Genomic DNA, 20709 nt, shown 5'->3' on the forward strand with positions numbered 1-20709 from the left:
TTTAACCGAGCATGCGTCAGGACGTATGAATCCAAACTGCGCGTGCGCGAAACGAAAACCGTAAGCTGTCTCAAAGACAATAGCTGTTTGGCAAAAGTAACGTGAATGCTAGTTGCTTCTAAAAACCGTAATTGTTTTATTTGTAAATTAGGGGATTATAATTGACAGCCTCGAAACAAATTATGTTCAAATCATCATCTTAAACGGAACGTGTATTATGTCTCAATATGAAACGTGCAATGTGTGAGTCAAGTGAGTCAGATGTAAAGAGAGATGCAAAAGTGTGTAATGTGACACTACATTGTGTGTTAGAAGAGAAAGGACCTAGGTGTCACACCGTTGAGCAAATTGTAAGCATGTGGTCTTTTTACGTATGTGAGGAGGAAAACTCTCCTTCCTTTATACCAATACCATAGGCCATATAGGCCTACACACGGTAGCCAAAGAGATAGGCTACTGGCAGTAATCGCACTTAGAGACAACTATAATGTTGATGTTTTCTAAGGTTAACTTCACACATAACATTATGTCATTTTAGGGATGGCCTAACCGGTTTCGGATGTGACTTGAGATTGTCAATGGTCTCCGCGGTCTTCCTATTTCCTATTCAGTTACACTTGGCTGCCCTCTTGGGGTCAACTATGTCACATGCAACAGGTTGGACTAAGTGCTGCAGTGCTTACTTTATTACCAGCGTTTTGGTATTTGGTGCTCAAATATTTCATAAACCTACTTTTGCTATCTAAAGGTTCTCAAGCATCAGAAAATTCGGTCATAATCATGCCAACATCTGTACAAATCTGTAAAATCACTAATGCATAATTAGACCATGACATATTTTGTGACTAAATACTGTATTATTACCATGCAAAAGTCAGTACCTGAAAAATGTAACTGTTCTAGTATTCTCCCATTTCTACAGAACATAACAACATTTTTACAACTTGGCCGCAAATTCCACCTTGGATCACCCCCAGCTCTGTCACTGGTTTGGGCACCTTCATCCAAACTTTGATTTAGCTCCTCACAAGCTAAATCACATTCGACAGGGAGTGTCTGTGAACCATTACAGTGCCATTGCTTATTAGTCCAATGTTGTTCAGTGCAATGTTTCAACCATTTGTATAATGTGTGATTCGTTATTCTCTTGTATCTAATAAACAAGCCCCGGAGCGGTCCATCAGAAAAGGGGACAAAGCACAACACCTGCCAACTTCCAGGGCTTCGCCCCACTGTTCAAGACTGGCAACTCAAAGTTGACCGAGGGAGTCAGCTTAAAGGCAGGGTGTGTAGGATTTAGCGGGATATATTGGCAGAAATGGAATATAGTATTCATAATTATGTTTTCATTAGTGTATAATCACCTGTAATTATGAATCGTTTCGTGAATCGTGTTTTTGTTCACTTAGAATTAGTATTTCCTGTCTATATAGGGAACTGGTCCTTTACCACCGAGTCCGTCATGTTGCACCACCATGTTTTTATATTAACCCAGAACAGACAAACCAGAGATCAAAGAGGCCTTTTGCGTTTTTATGACAACTGATGGCCATTGTAGGTTATCCTACACACTTGAAAAGGGAGGGGTGATGGAGGGGTATTCACTTTGTTACTTTGTTGTCCATTTGGATGTAAGTCGGGGCCTGATCATCCTCAGCTGGGTTTCCCCTGATGAGGGTGTCTGATGGTCAAAGACAAAGAACACCCTATAACTCTGCTTTCATCACTAAAGATGTTTCCAAGCAGCACCAGATAGTGCATTCCAGAGCCCTGTATCCCAGTCTGCCATTGTCTGCAGTGAGTGTTTGTGGGGTTCCTGGCTTAACTGGTAGAACAAGGCACTAACAACACCAAGATCAAGGGTAGAATTCCTAGGGTGTGTACACAGGCTACTGATGAAAATGTATTTCGGTACTGTAAGTCACACACACACACACACACACACACACACATATATATATATATATATATATATATATATATAAGTGAATACATTTAATGTAAATGTAATGATTGTATATTTTCTTCACAAACTTCTGCAGCCAGCTGTCCCTCCATATTGACTTCGAGGCCATACCAAGATATCGCCAAAAATGCTTCACTACAGAAATGGTGTAGTCAGATGATTAATGGTGATTAAATGAGCAGTCTAATTGCCCTTGAAATTCAGACCAGTTCATTTATATTTAATAACACCACTGAATGCAAACTCCAGGCAGCCTGTCAGATGTATTTTACTGAAGAGCTGGTTACGTTGACCCTGCAAATATCATATAGGTTCCTTCTACTCTGTGGAGGCCCACTGCAACATCATAGTGGGCACTGGATTCTTGGTCATCTTTCTGACCATGGCCCTTCAGAGCCATATAATGAATCCAGGAGGTAAAACGGTGGTTCTAAGCTGAAGGTCAGGTCCACAAATCCAATCCCATACACTTTTTTGTCAAATTCAACGAATTGCTCCAAATTGTCATCTAGCTGTTCGTCCAAAAAAACAGTCTTGGTCCTGTAAATGGGAAACAAACCTAGTGGAGCCATGAACAACCCCATCCAATCAATATCTTGCTTCAGGAGCACCGAAGGTAGGGTTTAATTCCATTAGCTATTGAGTTCAAAAGCCATCAATCTTTCGCGAAACCTAATCGCGGACTGCATCTTTGATAGATCTCAAAATGCTGTAATGCTGATATTAACAGTCTAATCTTTTATAATGGCAATATTTTTAGAGATTTGTGTTATATTTATAGAAAAGAAAATTTTGGCGCTTTGCAACAGACGTTTCCTGCCTCATGTTGTTCCAGAAGCGCACAGGAGGAAAAGGGCCACTAGATGTCGCTGCAGTACACTGAATTTGTGGAGGCAAAGACATTTGATGATGACGCTTTTATACATAAATATGACTTTGGTGTCTACATAGTATTAGAGCTAAACTTTAAAAATGATACAGGAAAGGCCGATCATGATCAGATTAGGGCTGGAATGAAATCCAGTTCCATCTGTATAATTCCCCTAGCTGTTATGCGGATGACACAAGAATATTGACTGTTACATTTATCTGCAGCTGCTTCAGCATTGTCACCTTGTCTTGCTGACATTAGGGCTTGGATGACTAACAACTTCCTCCAGCTAAACAGCTCTAAGTCCCCTGTGGTTCAAGCCAGTGAGAAACAGAAACCAACCAACTCTCTAGCTCTACGGTCACTGCATTCACCGCCTGTGTCCTTCAGGATAACATACAGAGTCCTGCTGCTGATATATCAGTGCATCCATGCAAATGTTCACATGGTACCTCTCATAAATGTATCATCCACTCATCATCTACACACCCTCTAAATCCTTCATCTACAGGTCCGCAAGCCTAACTGGCAAACAATGCTCAGCTGCACTACAGCACAGTTGTGGAAGTCTTCCAGGCCACATCAGAACACCACAGACTTGAAATATACACTCAGTTGCTAGTTTATTAATAACACTGAGCTAAAACTGTATGCACTCCAATACACCAATCCAGCAATACATCTTAGTTTCATGTAGGTTGTATTATTCAGTAGCCTATTTGTTTAAACTAATTTAAAGAACTGTTGATTCAACTGTGTGCTAATTTTGGAGGCTGCAGTTTGTGGTTCTGTTGAATTGTATTGTGTTACTGACACGTGTTTCTGTTATTCAGTCCATTTCAATCAGTGAGGCTAGGCCAAATAACAGTAACAGAAACAGAAACACTTTGTGTTAATTTCAATACAGTTCAACAGCACCACAAACTACACTCTCCAAAATGATCCTACAGATGAATTGCCACCTCTCTTAAACTGTTTCAACATAAACTGAATATTATAATAACCATGAAGGGGGATTTATTGCAGGACTTTTGTATTACCCTGCTTTAGCTTTCACTGGTTGTACCTAATACACTGGCAACTGTGTATATAAGAATAACTTCAAAACAAAATAAATGTGTTTCATAAAAAAGATTCACTGAGCATCTGAGTTTTTTGAGAAACTAAAATCACAACCCCTTTTATTGGCACAAATCAAACTACCAACACATTTCATCACTGGCAGGCTTTGTTGTTGTTTGCAAGGCAGCAAATAGGGAAAAATATAGTGTGGACGGTGGTGGGGTTGCCTTAACAATGGACCAGCATACCATCCATTCTCACCTATACAGAGAGAGTGTGAGCAACTATGGAAGTGTTTTGTTCATGGTTTCAGCAGGCAAGAGACAAATGTGAGAATTGCTGTGGAATTCACAGTCTGCATGTCACGCCCGAGTACCAATCTCTAACCAATAACAAACAAGCCACAAACAATTATCTATATCAAATATGTTCAAGTTTGAAACATACAAAGAGTAAGAGACTGCAGCTATGTGTATGGAGAATGGATGAATTTGTGGTTTGTGAAGCAGGCCTGTTATTGATTGATTTTGGCTTGGAAACTGAGCCCTTAAAGGGTAGTTATTATAGCGGAGTTTATACAACAATCATTTTGCAGTTATTTCTGCAGTTCAAGAGAAATTATGGGATAAGGTGTCAGGAATGCAGCATTTCCCTCTGTTTTGCTATAGATTCCTAGTCTTAGAAGTGAAGAGATTTTGTTATTGGGTTATGATGAACTTAAAGCAAACCGTTTTGGTCAACAAAAAAGAAACATGTGGAACAGTGTACCACAACAGTGTGGAAATAAAAAGCTGTTGAAGTAAATCCCTGCCGGCTAGTGACATATTAATGACAAATTCCTAGAAAATAATTCAGGGGCTGTGACTGTAGTTGTAAATGTATGACAAAAATGTAAAGGCAAGACGAGGCTGGATCATGATGAATCTGTTGTTAGTGTTTCTCTTAGCTTCTGCGTCAGTTGTCAAGGACCATTAGGGTGGAGGGCATTGAAGCGAAAGGCAGGTTGCAAAGAAAAGAGCTTCCATAGCAACCAGTCCCCCTGCTGGCCAAGTGGTCATGTGAAAGTGACTGCAGCAGACTGCAAGTGGTAAAAAACAGTCACCGGGTAAAACACATGGATGACACGACTTGCCTTAAGTCCTGTTATTTATTTGTACTGGGAAGAAAAGACAATAAGATTGCTTGTTTTGATATTATCGCCTGATGTCATGAAAGGCTAATCAACATTTACAACAGCAAAAAGTGGAAAAATAAAATGGAAGAGAACTGTCTTGGAGACAAATGCTTTGCATTAAACAGTTTAGATTTAGACTTGTTTTAATCATTTGGGCTTCTCGTCCCGTTTCACAGCATAAGGCTACAACAAAATGTAGTTAATACTTCGCAATTTATTATAGGCTCTGACTGCCATGCATGCAGCCTGTCACTTTAGGCCTGTGTAGCCTGGAGAAATAATCCAGTCCAGTTATTTTGGGGTTTTGATAACATCAAAAAACTATAAAATAAAATAATTAACTCAGGACAATTTTCGTAGACGGCTTCAATATATTATTTTCTCCAGGATTTCTTAGTGTCCGGTTTGCTTCTGAAGGCTTTTCTTTCTTTTTTTTCATCAGTGTAGAAAGGACCTGTGTGACGCCTCAGTTGTGAGCCTGCGCAGAAACAGCTCTGGGCGCAGTGGGAGCATAGACATAAGGATCTTCCTATGTCTGTGAGTGGGAGCCATGTTTGTTTGGAATGTCCGCGTAGTTGGAAGTACTGGGATTATAATCGAAGTAAAGGTAGCTGATTAGTGCTTTAAGAACTAAATTATATACTGTCAAGAGGAGGAGTAATACGAAGAAAACATACTCGTTTTTATTTAATGGAAAAGTTTTGCCAACCCACGTGATCATCGTCATCCAATAGGGAACCCGCTGACGTTGCTGGTAATATGTCCATTGTTGAGGTTTCTTCGAAATAATCGAAAATGCGTTCAAATATAAGGTAAATGGCATACACGCAGGGGAATGGAATACACTTCAAAATGGCTTGTTCGACGAAGACTTTTGTCGGCTTCTTGCTAATGCTGTTTTGTGTCTGGCTATGTTTTTTTTTAACGAACTCTGTGCCAAGAATCCGATCATAATCACATATCACATGACGCACCCTCCCCCACCCCGATCCAATGAAGGAGGAAGAAGTCGGACATGTTTGGAGGAAATGTTGAATAAAGAAACGTGGCTGAAGACAAGAAGAAAATAAGGAAATGTCTGACGTATGCGGATTTTTAGATGGACTTTTTTTTTTGCCTTATTATTATGAGTTACTGTAATTTGGTATATTTTTCTCTTTACAAAGGGCACATGCACATACCATTTATTAATCTTATTTTAATAGTCTAGTTATAGAATTCACGATATCATGTATTTTATGGTTTAGAAGATGACCAAGCAATGTAGACAGCGTTTTTAGCCTCGAAATTTGATAGAATGTCATTGCAACAAACGTGTAACCTTGTTAGTGGGGGTGGGGTGGTGTAGTTGCATTAGATAAGGCAACAATGCAATGTGGTAATCAGTTGGATAGGTTGAACATTCTCTCGTGGCATTTGATTGTTTTGTTTTTTGTAGACTATATCTTGTGTTGTAGGCCTAGTTATTGGTCGTTGAAAACATTTGATATGTTGGATTGCTATGTGAGCCTAAGGGCACAAGAATCAGCCTGATCTTAGTTCGCAGAGGTCTTTACGTTATTTTTTAGAGAACATGGCGTCTTCACAGTGAATTTTGGAATTTGCAGGCTGCTTGATAAAGTGGTGGGTTTTGACATTGTGTATGTGCTATCTATGACGTCCTTAAGACAACAGCCAGATAGCCCTTTAACTTTAGAAAAAAAACATGTGCACGTTTTCTTGCTATGCCATTACATTAGTTTGTCGTGTCTTGTGTAGGAGCGTGGAGCCACACCGAGCAAACTTGCTTTGGTAAAAGTGCTGTGTCATTTCAATGGAGGACATTTTCTGTAGGCCTTGTAGAATCTGTCCTGTCGAGGATGCCTGTGAACTTAATGGGTATTTTAAAACAGTGAGCCTGTGCGATTAGATTGTGTGTCGAAGACTTATTTAATAACAGATGCCTATTGCCACGTGGATAAAATGATGCAAGGTCATGTGCTGCCTCTCTTGTTAATGGTATAAGGTTTCGGTCATCAGTCTATTTTTTTGTGTAGTGTCATTAACATCACATTAGATGAAAAGGTTCAATTCTAAGAGCAATACGTTGGGGTTTGGATGCAGAAGAGGCCTTTTTAAACCGTATAATAGGGCTTAGTCACGACGTTCCAAAATGGCGACCGCACATCAGGGTTGCGAGGCGAGACTACTGCGGGGAAGTAGAAAATAGCGTGGATCTTCCACTGTGTAATGTGGCAGTAGTCTGATACGCGTGATGTAATCAACGAACCAATGGTGTGCCTTGACGTTGCTCTCTAAGCCCGCGCTTGGGTCTCAAACACCAATCGGGGTTGTCGTTCCATCCACGTTGGTGTCACGTTGGTGTAATGCAACCGACAGAAAGCTATTGTCATTTGAATGTGAAGACTACTCGGGAGAGAAAGGGCAGCATAATTCGGAGGATTGTGTTTTTATTCATGCTTGGTTAAACCAGTTGTGATGATCAGAGATCCCGGTAGGTACCATCTGAAATCGATGGCGGTGAAACGACTGGGAGGATTTGGGTGTGGCTTATATGATTGACTGCTGGGCAGGCGAATGGCCATTTCGGGGGCGTGGCTATCTTGGGGTACTTAAGCCAATGGTGGCGGTAGACGGTTTATAAATAGTCGGGCGGACTCATTTAGTCGCCATTTCACTGAAGCTGTATTCAGGAGGTTGGAAGGAGACTGGGAGGGAAGGCGGCGATACGAGAACTTGAGAGAAACGGGTACACTTAACAGAATCCGGATCCATCCTGATGGAGACGGCCTTAAACCCGCCCCTTGACAGGTACCGATCGGAACATTTGCCAATAAGTTTGCAATCTGAATGAGTATTGCTGTTCACAACTTGTTTGTAACTTTGCATTTGTTGATGTGGTTTGGCATGTCAACAGCACTGACGCCTGGTGGAGTAACTTGTACAAATTGTTGTTGAACTCAGTAGCGATAACTGCGGGTCTTGGCAGCCGAGTGCAGGACACCGGGGTCATGTCATTGGTCATTTAAATAAATCTGTATGTCTGGGGCAGGCTTGGCATACAAGTATGTGTGTTAGAAACGACACCTTTGAATCGACTATCTGACCGCCTTTCCCAACGTCATTGCGCCGTCGCCATTTTCCCTAGCATTTGTAGCTAATTGACATGCACTTAACTGGTTAGGTGGACCTTCTTAGACTTAACGGTGTTTTTCTTGGAGTATGAGGCCTTATTGTTGGTTTGCTGGCAAGAGATGAACTAGGTAGGTGAACAATTTTGTATCGTTACCATTGGTAAGCCTGCTGTATCAGTCGGGTGGTAACTTGCCAGTTAGCTTGTATGTTAGCATATACCCATTTTAATTCTCGAAGACCAGTCCAAGGGTGGGATAGTTGCTCTTCGGTTGCCTAGTTACACGTGTGGCCCATATAGAAATTAGGTAAGCACACCACCACCATAAACTTACAAAACGCCAGTTATAGAAGCAGTCCCTATCGATATATTCAGATAGTGTACGTTAGCTCGTCATGCAGCGTTATCGTTACTTTTAACTTAAGTTTTCTGTAGGAATGTATATACAGTTTATAGAGTGGTTTAAACGCAAAATATCTACACATCTACCACAGACACGTCAATGACATGCATTTCTGTACTTATGCCTTTTTATTGACTATAATAAAAAGTATTGCAAAATATCAAATGTTTCTAATTTTGTATCATTTAAGACCAGATATTTGTTACAGACTATTCAGATTGTAATTTGTTGACAAATGGTCTCTAGAAGCTATAGCTACAACACGTTTAAGGGTAATTTAGTGCCTGAAAATTGTGAAGTTCACGTGCGCTACTGAAGCAGGGGTGTGTTTGTATTTGCGTAATCCCCTTCAAAGTAAGTGGTGCATCTTCACTACCAGTGTGTTCATTTCTGTGAAGACTATACCATGTAAAAATCACACCGCTGCCACTGGAGATTTGGACATTGTATCTTGATGGAAGAACCCCACAACTACATGCTAGTGGACCCATGTGGTTAAGTTAAGGATTGAGTTAATAGGGCAGAAAAGCCCAAAGCCCCCTCCCCCAAGTTTTTCAGGTGAGCAATCCCTCTGAAACGGTTGTGATGTAAGCCCCCAAACACAGTTCCATCCTTGTCACTTGTTCCGTTAAGCCAGTTAACTGGCACCACAGCTAACTACTTTAGGCCCCCCAAAAGTGGAATTGGAAGTGAACTATATTTTTTTTTAGCATACAACAGTTTAACCATTTTGTGATCTGGCTCCACTGCCTCTAGATGTAAAGAAAGTAGCAAAACCATTGCGATGGACAATATTTCTTCCATATATTTCAAAACTGGTTCAGTTTTAGGAATAAGAGTAGCCTGATTTGAGACTGACAGGTTTAAAGGTAAGTCATCTGAACCAAGTAGTTATATTTTATAGGTCAGTAACATGGATCAAGGGTAAAATGGTTTGTCCCACTGTTTGAATATCTTTTCACAAAACAAGTAAACTGAAGATTTCCTATGCTTTGCTATTACAGCCACAAGGTCATTATTTGCATGTTCACTATGGCCATTTGAATGTCTGTGTTTGCATCTGTCAGGGCAAGGTTAAGTTAAATGTGTGAGGGTGCGACACCAGTGGCCATCGTTTTACTTGGTGTGACAGTCATGTAGGGTTCAGCTCACACTGCTCCCCAGTGGCATCTTTTTCTCCAAATACAAACCTCTAAATACCAGCATTCGGAATATAACGGTTTTTATGTGTAGCTCAAGCTGCAGAGGCTTGTGAACATTGTGGTGTGTGTGTGCATGTACAGTACTTACCCCACGCACAGTAGCCAACAATGTATGGCCTTGGATATCAGCCCAGCAGACTTATCACAGCACAAGCCCGTACTGTGTAGTGTAGGTCGCTGTTTGGAGGGGGTGTGTGGCTTGGTTGCCATGGTTATGCTAGCCTGGCAGCCAATGAAATGGACACGTTAGCACGGTTGCCAGGCGACATAAGGGAAATGGGCAGTAAAATGCATGCAGGTGTTGTTATTTAACTTTAGTTATTTAGTTAACTCTAGTATCCTCCCCCACCCACCAGCTTAGGCAGGTGCTGTCGAATGACTCTTGTGGAGGCTTCGGTAAAACAGTAGACAAACATTGCTATCTTCGATTTAAGTGAAGGGTGTGCATCCTTTGAAGGAACTCCTTGCACACCGGGCGAAGATTCATTTTCTGTTGAAGGCCCAGCCTCTTATGATGGCATTCGGTTTTTGTAGCTGAAAAGCCAAAGCAAAACCCAGCATCATTATTCCTTTTAAGTAACAAATTGGGCCTGTGAAAAGCACCAGGGTGCCTCAGATTTGAAGTCTTCTCATTGCAACCAGTACAGGACTCCGTCAAGGGGTCTGTTTATAGGAAGCAGGTCAGGTGAGTCATCGGTGACAGCCCTGGCAAATGTTTAGTGTGTTTGCCTACAAAGTCAATCATATACCATGAGTGAACGCGGGCGGGGTTGTGTAACTCCAGAAACCAGCAGCAGAGTCTATACATACAAGCATAGGGATGTGTGATGGTATTTGGAATAAGATGTGGAACACATGAATCAGTCAATCAATAGTAGGAGTAAATGGGGTTCTTGTTTAAACAATCCAGTGGTTTTGGTATAAGTGTGATTTAGCAGTTGGTCAGTTCCTCCTCTCATCTTTTCTAGGTATCTTCCTTCAGTTCCAGTTTCTCTAGGCTATATAGGTATTCCACTGTTTTTTTTTCTTCTTTCTTTTGCATCTCTTCCTTCTTTTTCTCTCTATACTCCTGTCATTAAATCTCACTGCTGTACTTTTCTGGATCTCTCCATACATTCCTTCTCCCCGTTTTCCTTGCCTTCGTCTCCCCCAAAACCACCTCTCTTACTCCTTAATCCCCCCCCCTGTCCAACCTTTTTCTCTCACTCCTCATATACCCTCTCCATCCTCACCGTCTCCCTCCGTCCATCCCAACAGCCTCTCTCTGGGCGGGGGCGACCTGGTCATGCAGGGCATCACCACGGTAATGGAGCAGCAGCAATCGGGCGGAGGGGCGGGCAAGCGCATCCGCAAGCCGTCGCTACTCTTCGAGGGCTTCGAGGGTCCCGCGCTGCTGCCCCACTCGACACCTTCCGGTGGGCCCCACCAGCCACCAGTGCGTGACCCCGCCCGCCAGGAACGCATGACCAATCAGCTGCAGTTCCTCCAAAAGGTGGTGGTGAAGTACCTGTGGCGGCACCACTTCGCCTGGCCTTTCCATGAGCCGGTGGACGCCTCTAAACTCGCCTTGCCTGTGAGTGCACCTAGTACTACAAGTTCTGATGTTTGTCAAGCCTCTGATAGAATGTCACCCAAAGAAAACATGGAAAAAATGACTAAGACTATAAAGTTGGTCATTCATTGGATTTTATTCCAGAAATATTGCATATTAAAGTTTTTGCCCTTATGTCAAAGATATTCTTTAGTTATGACTTGGACAGTATAGCCATTCAGTCCTTACGGATAATGGACGCCTGTTTCACACTGTCACTATGCTAAGTGTCTGTAACTGTCTTCTGTCAGGACTACCATAAAATCATCAAGCAACCCATGGACATGGGCACCATCAAGAGGCGCCTGGAGAACAACTACTACCGCGGAGCCAACGAGTGCATGCAAGACTTCAATACCATGTTCACCAATTGCTACATCTACAACAAGGTAGATACACACACACACACACACACACACACACACACACACACACACACACACGCATCGAGGTCTTGAACAGTATTGACCAACTAGGTTTGTCATAGGAGCAGGTGCCTGGGGTACCTGTAGGAGCAGGTGCCCCATCATACACTCAACATATAATACAAACTTGGATGAAAGGCTTAGTTAGAATTCACCATATATGCCCATAGAAAGCACTTGATGACCTGCAGAGACTACATTTTTGATCATGCATTTTGTATGCTAGGGCTGTTCAGTATTCATGTTGGTCTCATTTCATCATGTCCACAATGTTTAGTTTTAACTGACCAGTGACCAAAGTCCACAACTAGAGGGGGCTGCAACTCTGCCATGTGCAGTTGTATCTCTGTAGACTGAATTGTTGCTTAAAATACACTTCCTACATTTAGATGATTAAAAACAAAACTTCTTTTTATATGATAAATGGGTTTGTGCAGTAATGCAACTATGTTGTTCTTGCTCACATATCCTGTTTAGTGTAGTTTGTTCTGTGGTGAGGAATTTAAATGAATATCATCATATTTCTAATCCCATGGATGTGTCTTCCAGCCTACAGATGACATTGTTTTGATGGCTCAGTCCTTGGAGAAGGCTTTCCTTCAAAAGGTTGCCCAGATGCCCCAGGACGAGCTGGAGCTGCCCACCCCTGTCCCACGCGCCAAACCGGGCAAGGTGGGCAAAGGCCGCCGAAACACAGGTGAGCAGTAGAGACAGCTGGAGGGTGTGAGTGTGTAGGGAGGGGCACTGCGTATGGAGAAATCTCTCTTTAGTCTGGTCACTGATGTGTAGTTCAGTTCAAGTCAACTTTTTCTCATCTTACTCAAAGCACCGTTCACCACTGTTGTTCATCAGGATAACAGCTCTTCTCTTTCTCTGCAATCAGTTTCCGGTGGCGTGACTACGGCCCACCAGGTCCCGGCCATCTCTTCGCTCTCTCAGTCAGTGTACTCGCCCCCGACGCCTGACACCCCAGACCCGATCTTCGCAGTCCCCCCACAGACTCTGCTGGCTAAGAGTCTGCCCCCCACACCCCACAGTAACCCCGCCATGCTGGCCATCCCACCTACTCAGCCCACCACCAAGGTAAGAGCCACTGCGTCGCCACACTCCAGTCTCCAGGGATATTTAGAGAGACTGCGCCTAGCTGCTCTTGTAACCCAGACCAAAAAGATATATATTATTTATAAAACATATATATATAATGATATTCGTTACTTTTAACCTTCAGTTATCTTAAAGCAAATGAATGGGCACACTACAACGGGATAAGACCGTGTCTTGTGGTTGATGGTCTATGTTAACACTTTCAGGTCAGATCTTGGGTACTAAACAGATACTGTACTAACCCCCCATTTTTTTTCTCTCTTTCTCTCCAGAAAAAGGGTGTGAAGCGGAAAGCGGACACCACCACCCCCACCACCATGGGCATGCCCCTCATGGGTGTGGGTGGCATGGGTCTGATCCTGGGGAACGGAGGCGACTCCCCTCTGGCTCTCTCGTCCCTTGTCATGGACTCCAAGCCCACCATGGGGATGCTGGGCATGGGCCGCGGTGGGGGCCTGGTGGGGAAGGCTCCAGCCCGCCGCGGGGCCAGCGGGCGGCCCATCAAGCCGCCCAAGAAGGACCTGCCGGATTCGCAGCAGCACCAGCCGTCGCGGCGGGGCAAGCTCAGCCCGCACATTAAGTACTGCAACGGCATCCTGAAGGAGCTGCTGTCCAAGAAGCATGCTGCCTACGCCTGGCCCTTCTACAAGCCCGTGGACGCCTCCATGCTGGGTCTCCACGACTACAACGACATCATCAAGCACCCCATGGACCTCAGTACCATCAAGGTGAGCCTGACCTTTTAACGACAAACTCACATACTACCACAAAGCCATTGAGGTTGGGTTCACACACGCACAGACACACAACTTATATGAAATTCAAAGCTGCCACCACAAGTTATAAGTAGTTAACGTGGAGTTCAATTCCTCAAAGCGACTTGTTAATTGAACGATCTATTAAAAACATAAAAGGCGTACACGTATAAAATACATGGTATCACTACGTTCACAGTAAATAACTTATTTAGTTTTATGGCATCAAAAGCAGAGCCCTGCATACAGACACCCTTCGTCTAGGAGTGTAACAGTATGTGTATTTGTTCCAAACAGTCGCATTGGCAAGAGCAGTCGTATGGAGAATATGCGGCAAGTTCCACCTGGAAACCCCCTTGTAGGCAGTTAGCAACTTAGCAACATGCCATGTTAAGCTTAGCTCAAGCTGTCTGGTGTACACAGTAGTCCGAAGACGCGCCTGCCTCTTTCAAATCAACTGTGAGTTTTGTGACCTGTGAGACTGTGACCTATAGCCTTTTGTTTTTTTCATCAGCCGTACATGATCAATAGGGGTGGGGGGAAAAATCGATTTTTCGATTTCTCTCTAGAACGATTCTGTCTCGATTCAGAAAAGTTCATAATCGATTTTTTTATAAAATAAATAAATAATTTTTTTTTTTTTTTTTACACATTCATTTTGTGTTGAAATGCAAGCTGCATCGATTATTGCATTGTTCATAGAAAGTCATAATTGTGACAAGGACACACTTTTTCTCTAATAAAAAAATAGATCTGTTGATTTTCTTTAATTATCAAACACAAAGTAGGAAGTGATTTGAGACTCTGAGTAGCAAACTCAAATGTTTTAAAAATCGAGATGCATCGATAATCGTTTTATCGGTTTAGAACCGAGAATCGGTTTAGAATCGAGAATCGGTTTAGAATCGAATCGTTGACCTCTGAATCGGAATCGAATCGTGAGGTGCCAAGAGATTCCCACCCCTAATGATCAATGCGAGACTGTTTATTTTTAAGTCCTTAAGGGGGGACTGTACCCTAGGTGGAACTAACTGTAACTCTACTCTATGTTCAAAATAAATAAAAAGAAACCTAGTCATCTGCATCTGGGGTTGTTTGTTTTTACCCATTGTACCAAACTCTTACTGAACCGTGAGGTCTAAACCGTGGTGTGAACCAAACCGTGACTTCTGTGTACCATTACACCCTCACCCTCCTCACATATCTAGCTGTTCTGTGTACTATTACACTCCCACCCTCCTCACATATCTAGCTGTTTAGCCGGTGTAGACGATGTAGAAACGGCAGCAGACCACACTGTGCAAAGACAGAAGCGAAAACTCAAAACTAGGTTGTTGATGAGGGGAAATGAACCATGTTTTTGGTTCTCTTCTCTCCCTCTCAGATGAAAATGGACGGCCGGGAGTACAGAGACGCGCAGCAGTTCGCCGGCGACATCCGGCTCATGTACTCCAACTGCTACAAGTACAACCCGCCCGACCACGACGTGGTGGGCATGGCCCGAAAGCTGCAGGTATGTTTTATACTACCACATTTCACACACACAAACAGAAGGTTTGCTTGATTTGTGCCCAACATGCACGCGCGCACACACACACACACACACACACACAGTTTCACTTCACTTGCATGCAACACACACAAACTGCAGGTATCTTGTCGAGATTCACACACACATTGCTTCACAGTTCTCACACACACACTCAAGAAGGTATTAAGTATGTCTCGTTTTTCCCAACACACACACACATAGACATAACACACACCCACAGAAGTCTACATACCTCGCAGTCACCCACAGGATTTGTGTTCCCGCGTTTTGGCTCTAAAGCATGCTTTCACTTGCATGTTCCAGACCAGAATTCTGACAACTATCCCAAGGGAAAATAGACTAGTAACACTTTCACTGGCACTTTTAGTTTTAAGGACCGCTTGCAACCTGATCTCACCAGACACTGACAGCAACAACACTCCTTTTGCTTGCTTATTTACACCCAGACGCTTACTCATGTCCCCACACGTCCTCTTTCCCAGGATGTGTTCGAGTTCCGCTTCGCTAAGATGCCAGACGAGCCAATGGCTCGCATGCCACCTCCGTCTATGGGCGGCCACTCGTCCTCTTCCTCGTCTTCTTCCTCGTCATCGTCAGAGAGCGACCCGAGCAGCGAGAGCGAGAGCAGTCCCAGCTCGGATAGTGAGGAGGAGCGCGCACACCGCCTGGCTGAGCTGCAAGATCAGGTGTGTAAGCAGGTACACAGCACAGAAACCTACGCAACTATACAGGCACACACACAAACACCACTACACACAAACACAGAACAGCCAAGCAATGTAATTTACGTGTTCCAGGATCTTAGCTCACCGGTTTGTTTACCATCACAGACTGTCACGTTTTGGGTTATTGGCAGTAATTTATTAATGGAGGATCTCCATGCATCCAGTGTTCACCAAGAATGAAGTGGAAAAGCAAAGAGAGAATTACATACGTTTTCAAATTATGAACTATAACACGGAAGCGATCATCATATAGAAATAATATCTAAAATCAGAAGAAAGTCACACACAAAGGTATTATAGCATAAAAACAGAGCAGAGCACTGCATAGCTTCATGACCTGACCTTTGACCTCTTTCTCCAGCTGAGGGCAGTGCACGAGCAGCTGGCTGTGCTCTCGCAGGCCCCCATTGTCAAGTCCAAGAAGAAGCGTGACAAGAAGGACAAGAAGAAGAAGAAGAAGCCAGAGAAAAAGCCAGAGAAGCACCGGAGCGGCCGCAGCGCCGTGTCGGACGACGAGCCCATGGTGCGGCCCGCCAAGGTGCCTAAGCTCTCCAAGGCGCCCAAGACACCCAAGGCTCCCAAGCCGCCGAAGACCAAGAGCAAGAGCAGCAAGGTGGCACCCACCTCCACTCAGGGCAAGAAGGGGGCAACGAAGAAAAGCAGCAAGAGCAAGTAAGCGGCCATCTGTCTGTCTGGATGTCTGTCAGTGACTTCCGAAATCTGGCTCCTTCAGCACCACTATCAGCTTTTAAAGTCAGGTCTGATAATTGCAGTTTGGGTTAACTATCCCAACTAATTAGCTTCCAACCTCAAGTCAAAACAAAAAAAGCTTGTAAAAACTTTTCCTGGTTCAAGGATTTTGCCAATTAGCAAATCCTAATGGGTTGAAAATCTAGAAGATAAAACATAGATCATTGACTGTAATTGGACCATACACTTAGATCGAAGATCACCTAGCCCACCCTTTAAACCTCACTCGCACAACCACTCTCACGCCTAACGCTATATGTTCTCTCCTCCATCCTCCCCGCTTCCAGGTCCTCCAAGAAGGTGGCACCTCCGCCCCCGCCGCCTGTGCCAATGCTGCCCCACTACGATTCGGAGGAGGAGGAGGAGACCAGCCCCATGTCTTACGACGAGAAGCGGCAGTTGAGCCTGGACATCAACAAGCTGCCGGGCGAGAAGCTGGGCCGCGTTGTGCACATCATCCAGGCGCGTGAGCCCTCGCTGCGCGACACCAACCCCGAGGAGATCGAGATCGACTTCGAGACGCTCAAGCCCTCCACACTGCGCGAGCTCGAGCGATACGTCATGACCTGCCTGCGCAAGAAACCACGGAAGTCCAATGGTGGGTTTGAAGGTTGGTCAGAGGCATGCTACCTCTTTCCTTCTGTGTTTTTTTCCCCTCTTGTACCCAGACATTGCAGTTCAGCTCTGTTCATGAAGCACATTACACACACACACACTGGTGTTTCCCCCCCCCCCCCCCCCTCTAAACCAGCTACTGGGAGGATGTAATACATTATTTAAGTCTTTGTTCTCTGCACCAGTGTAGAAGCTGGTAGTTAAGTATCTCAGTGACGTTTGCCTCAGCAATTGAATAAAGGTCAAATACAGATGTAAAGTGGCATTAAGACAAAGCACATCTGGTTCAATACGTGTGGGTCACATATTAAGTGGTAATGACCGGGATGGCCACCAAACTAGGCATTATATTTGAATTGGCATACATTTACCATTTGCCACTTTTTAACTGGTACTTCCACTCTTAGCCTGAGTGTTGTGCTGTGGTCGCCCTGTGTGTGTGTGTGTGTGTGTGTGTGTGTGTGAGATCCTGCACCATGTGGTGATCACCATGTGTTTTGCTGGGTGTAACCCTGTGCTCTGTGCCAACCCTGCAGCGATCAAGAAAAACGCAGCGGGCAAGTCCAAGGAGGAGCTGGCCCTGGAGAAGAAACGCGAGCTGGAGCGGAGGCTGCAGGACGTCAGCGGCCAGCTCAACTCCGGCAAGAAGCCTGCTAAAACCAAAGGTAAGATACACACGGACACACCCTTGTGCAATTTAAAACCGCTTAATTTATCTCTCCTCATAACTGCTTTTAGCACCTCTAGAAGTGATCCAATGTTTTATATAAACATAAGTACTACTGCTAATCGTCATGTCGTCTTTACTTGTCAGTCCTTTCATTAATTTAATTTGGTTTATCTGCCGTTTCCCTCCTTGCAGTGGAGAAGCCCAGTGCAGTGGAACAGCATGCGGTCGCCTCTCGTCTCAGTGCCAGCAGCTCCAGTTCAGACTCCTCCTCCTCCTCCTCCTCCTCTTCGTCCTCCTCTGACACCAGCGAATCGGACTCGGGCTGAGGGATGCTGCCAGGACAGGCCTGGCGCCCTCACCCGCCCAGGCTGGCACGGCAGACAAAAGAGGCCCGGTTCCAGACGCGTATTGGCACCAGGGCAGAGAGAACTTTTCCTCCTGACCTGCGAACCGCGAGAGCCCCGCGAGATCACCGTAGAGAACAAGAGAGCGGATGAGGAAATGTAGATGAGGAAGAGGAGATGTCTCCCGCTGAAGAATGATGAGGCTGCTCCCCAAAAAACAGGAGAGGGGGAGCGATTGAGCAAAACAGACTCCTTCTCTGGGGTGGCAGGTCTACCTATTTTGCCCCCCTTCTCTTTACCATGTAAATACATGTCCAAATATATAAATATCTATTTTTCTTTTATAAAGAAGAATTTTAAGGAATCCCCAAATGGGGGAAAGAGTGAGTGGTCAGACTGTTTTTGTTTTGTTTTTGTAGGTATTTTTTTTCTTTCTTTAAAGAGGAGTTGGTAGATCCGTTTGGTTTGGGTGGCAGTGTATGTGTCGGAACCTGTGCCGCTTTTTTCAAACACACGCACACACAAACCAGGGCGGTGGTGTTTTGTAGCTTGATACATGGTTCTACATCAATGTTTTGCTTGCTTGAAAGAACCCTTGCTCCCTCCTATTCCAGGCTTTAACCTGAAGTCAACCCAAGCTTCCCCAGCACATCTGCAACATTGCAATACAGTAGCATTGTATAGACTTGCATTCGAATCCTTGCTTTCATGTAATAACGCATGCAAATGCCTGTCTGGATGTCAACTCTGAACAGAAATGGTCCCATCAACTTCTGTAGATATTTTCCCTTTTGTTCTGTCAGTTATTGATGTAATCTCCCTCTCCATGTCCACCCTTAGAACCATACTCTGGAGGCTGACTTTAAGAGATAGCTTGGAGTATTTTTAGTGCACTGTTCCCAAGATCCAGAGGTATATCAGCAAAGTTGTACATGAAGCTTTAATGTTTTTTTTTTTTTTTTTTTTTTTTTTTTTCATCCTTTTACTGGTTTTGTTTGGTTAAGGTGTGCTGGTGTGCGTATGTCTGTTTCAGTTATTTATTATTTGCCTGGAGACTTCAGATGCCTAATGCAGGTGTTTTAACAATTTAATAGATCCCTAGCCTACAAACGCTTTTACTCCTGTTGATTCGGGAGTGGTTTTAGTTAATATCGCATCACTGCTGTTAGAACTACTGCACGGGACTGTACAGGTGTAAGAATTACAACACAATACTCATTTCAGGTGTCCTACAAGAAAAACATGTACATAATTAACCGTTGTACAACTCCGGAGCATGTATGTAGTTATTGGTAAGACATGGTTTAGCCCTTTTGTTATGCTGATTTCTGTGTCCTGTTGTTTTTCATGTGACTTATCTGTTTTGTTGTACCTTTTGCCTCATTTTTCTTGCCCTAGGGTTTTGTTTTCTAACAAAAAAAAAGAAACAGTTGTCAAGCTACAGGCATCGTCCAACTCTTTCTGGAGAAGGATCAACTTCTTCAGTTTACCATCGTTTACATTTGGAAAGACTAAATAAAAGCAATGACCATTCTTATAAAAATAAACACTGTGTCTGTCTCTCTGGTGTGGAACCATTATGGGAAAATATGTCAAAGCATCATCCCTAGAATTGTAATGAAGACTGAATTAATCAATGCCAAACTCTTTTGTAGTCTGGATAGAACTTGCCTACTGTGCACAGATGGACTGGGCATCGTTACAAACATTTACAACAACATTAGGGCTAATTCTTAGTTATTATTACAGTGTGTGGAAGAGGGGGCCAATCTTTTTGCTGTGCTGACGTCTACAATATACAGCTTTATGGAGCGAAATTATTTACACTCTTGTTGCAACTACAACCTCAGGAGGGAAAAGATTCAGAATGCAAAGTATTAGCTGAGTTTCATTCCAAAACACTTGCAAGCTATAGTCACAAGTTTACCAGTCCAGAGCTGCTAAGCCTTTAGCTTGTTTGAGACTAGAAGTGTGTTCACTTGAGCAGAGGCTTAAATTATCACTGAAAATCTGTTTACATCCAACCCTACAAACTAGCATGGCTATGTTTGGATGTAAAGTGTTCAGACTGCAGACTGCACACACCATGATATTCCCATCAGGGATAATTAATCATGGTCTGTACAGGCCAAACATGAAACCTCTTACAGAGTGGAAACACTGACTATAATGGCCCTCAGTGTCTTTGTCTCTTGCTTAATTTGCAGGTTCATAAAACAAAGCACAGTACTTTAAACATGCGTTTGGATCCTGATGTGTGAGTGGAACACGTGCACTACACAGAGCAAGGCTAGAATGTCCATTACTGGCAGCCTCTAATGTCATGCAAAATCACCTAGTTTCACTTGAAGAATGCTGACCTATCTG

General features: G+C 43.7%; 1 protein-coding gene across 6 annotated transcripts; it reads left to right on the forward strand.

The window, feature by feature from the left end:
- The first annotated feature begins 5535 nt into the window (after nucleotides 1–5535).
- brd2a (bromodomain containing 2a) lies at nucleotides 5536–19889 on the forward strand. 6 transcript variants are annotated; one of them, XM_031585763.2, is made up of 13 exons: nucleotides 5536–7884; nucleotides 10780–10817; nucleotides 11069–11384; nucleotides 11654–11791; nucleotides 12377–12524; nucleotides 12711–12910; nucleotides 13204–13659; nucleotides 15071–15199; nucleotides 15721–15936; nucleotides 16325–16635; nucleotides 17001–17323; nucleotides 17865–17993; nucleotides 18191–19889. In XM_031585763.2, the coding sequence occupies exons 3-13, from the start codon at nucleotides 11097–11099 to the stop codon at nucleotides 18322–18324; spliced, it is 2472 nt and encodes an 823-aa protein (XP_031441623.1). In that variant the 5' UTR covers nucleotides 5536–7884; nucleotides 10780–10817; nucleotides 11069–11096; the 3' UTR covers nucleotides 18325–19889. The 6 variants fall into 6 exon arrangements, with proteins under 6 accessions (XP_031441623.1, XP_031441620.1, XP_031441619.1 ...); XM_031585760.2 differs by lacking the exon at nucleotides 10780–10817 and having other exon boundaries at nucleotides 5536–5885; nucleotides 6015–7884; XM_031585759.2 differs by lacking the exon at nucleotides 10780–10817.
- The last annotated feature ends 820 nt before the right edge of the window (nucleotides 19890–20709 follow it).

The sequence above is a fragment of the Clupea harengus genome, chromosome 19 (assembly GCF_900700415.2).
Source record: "Clupea harengus chromosome 19, Ch_v2.0.2, whole genome shotgun sequence".
Taxonomy (NCBI): Eukaryota; Metazoa; Chordata; class Actinopteri; order Clupeiformes; family Clupeidae; genus Clupea; species Clupea harengus.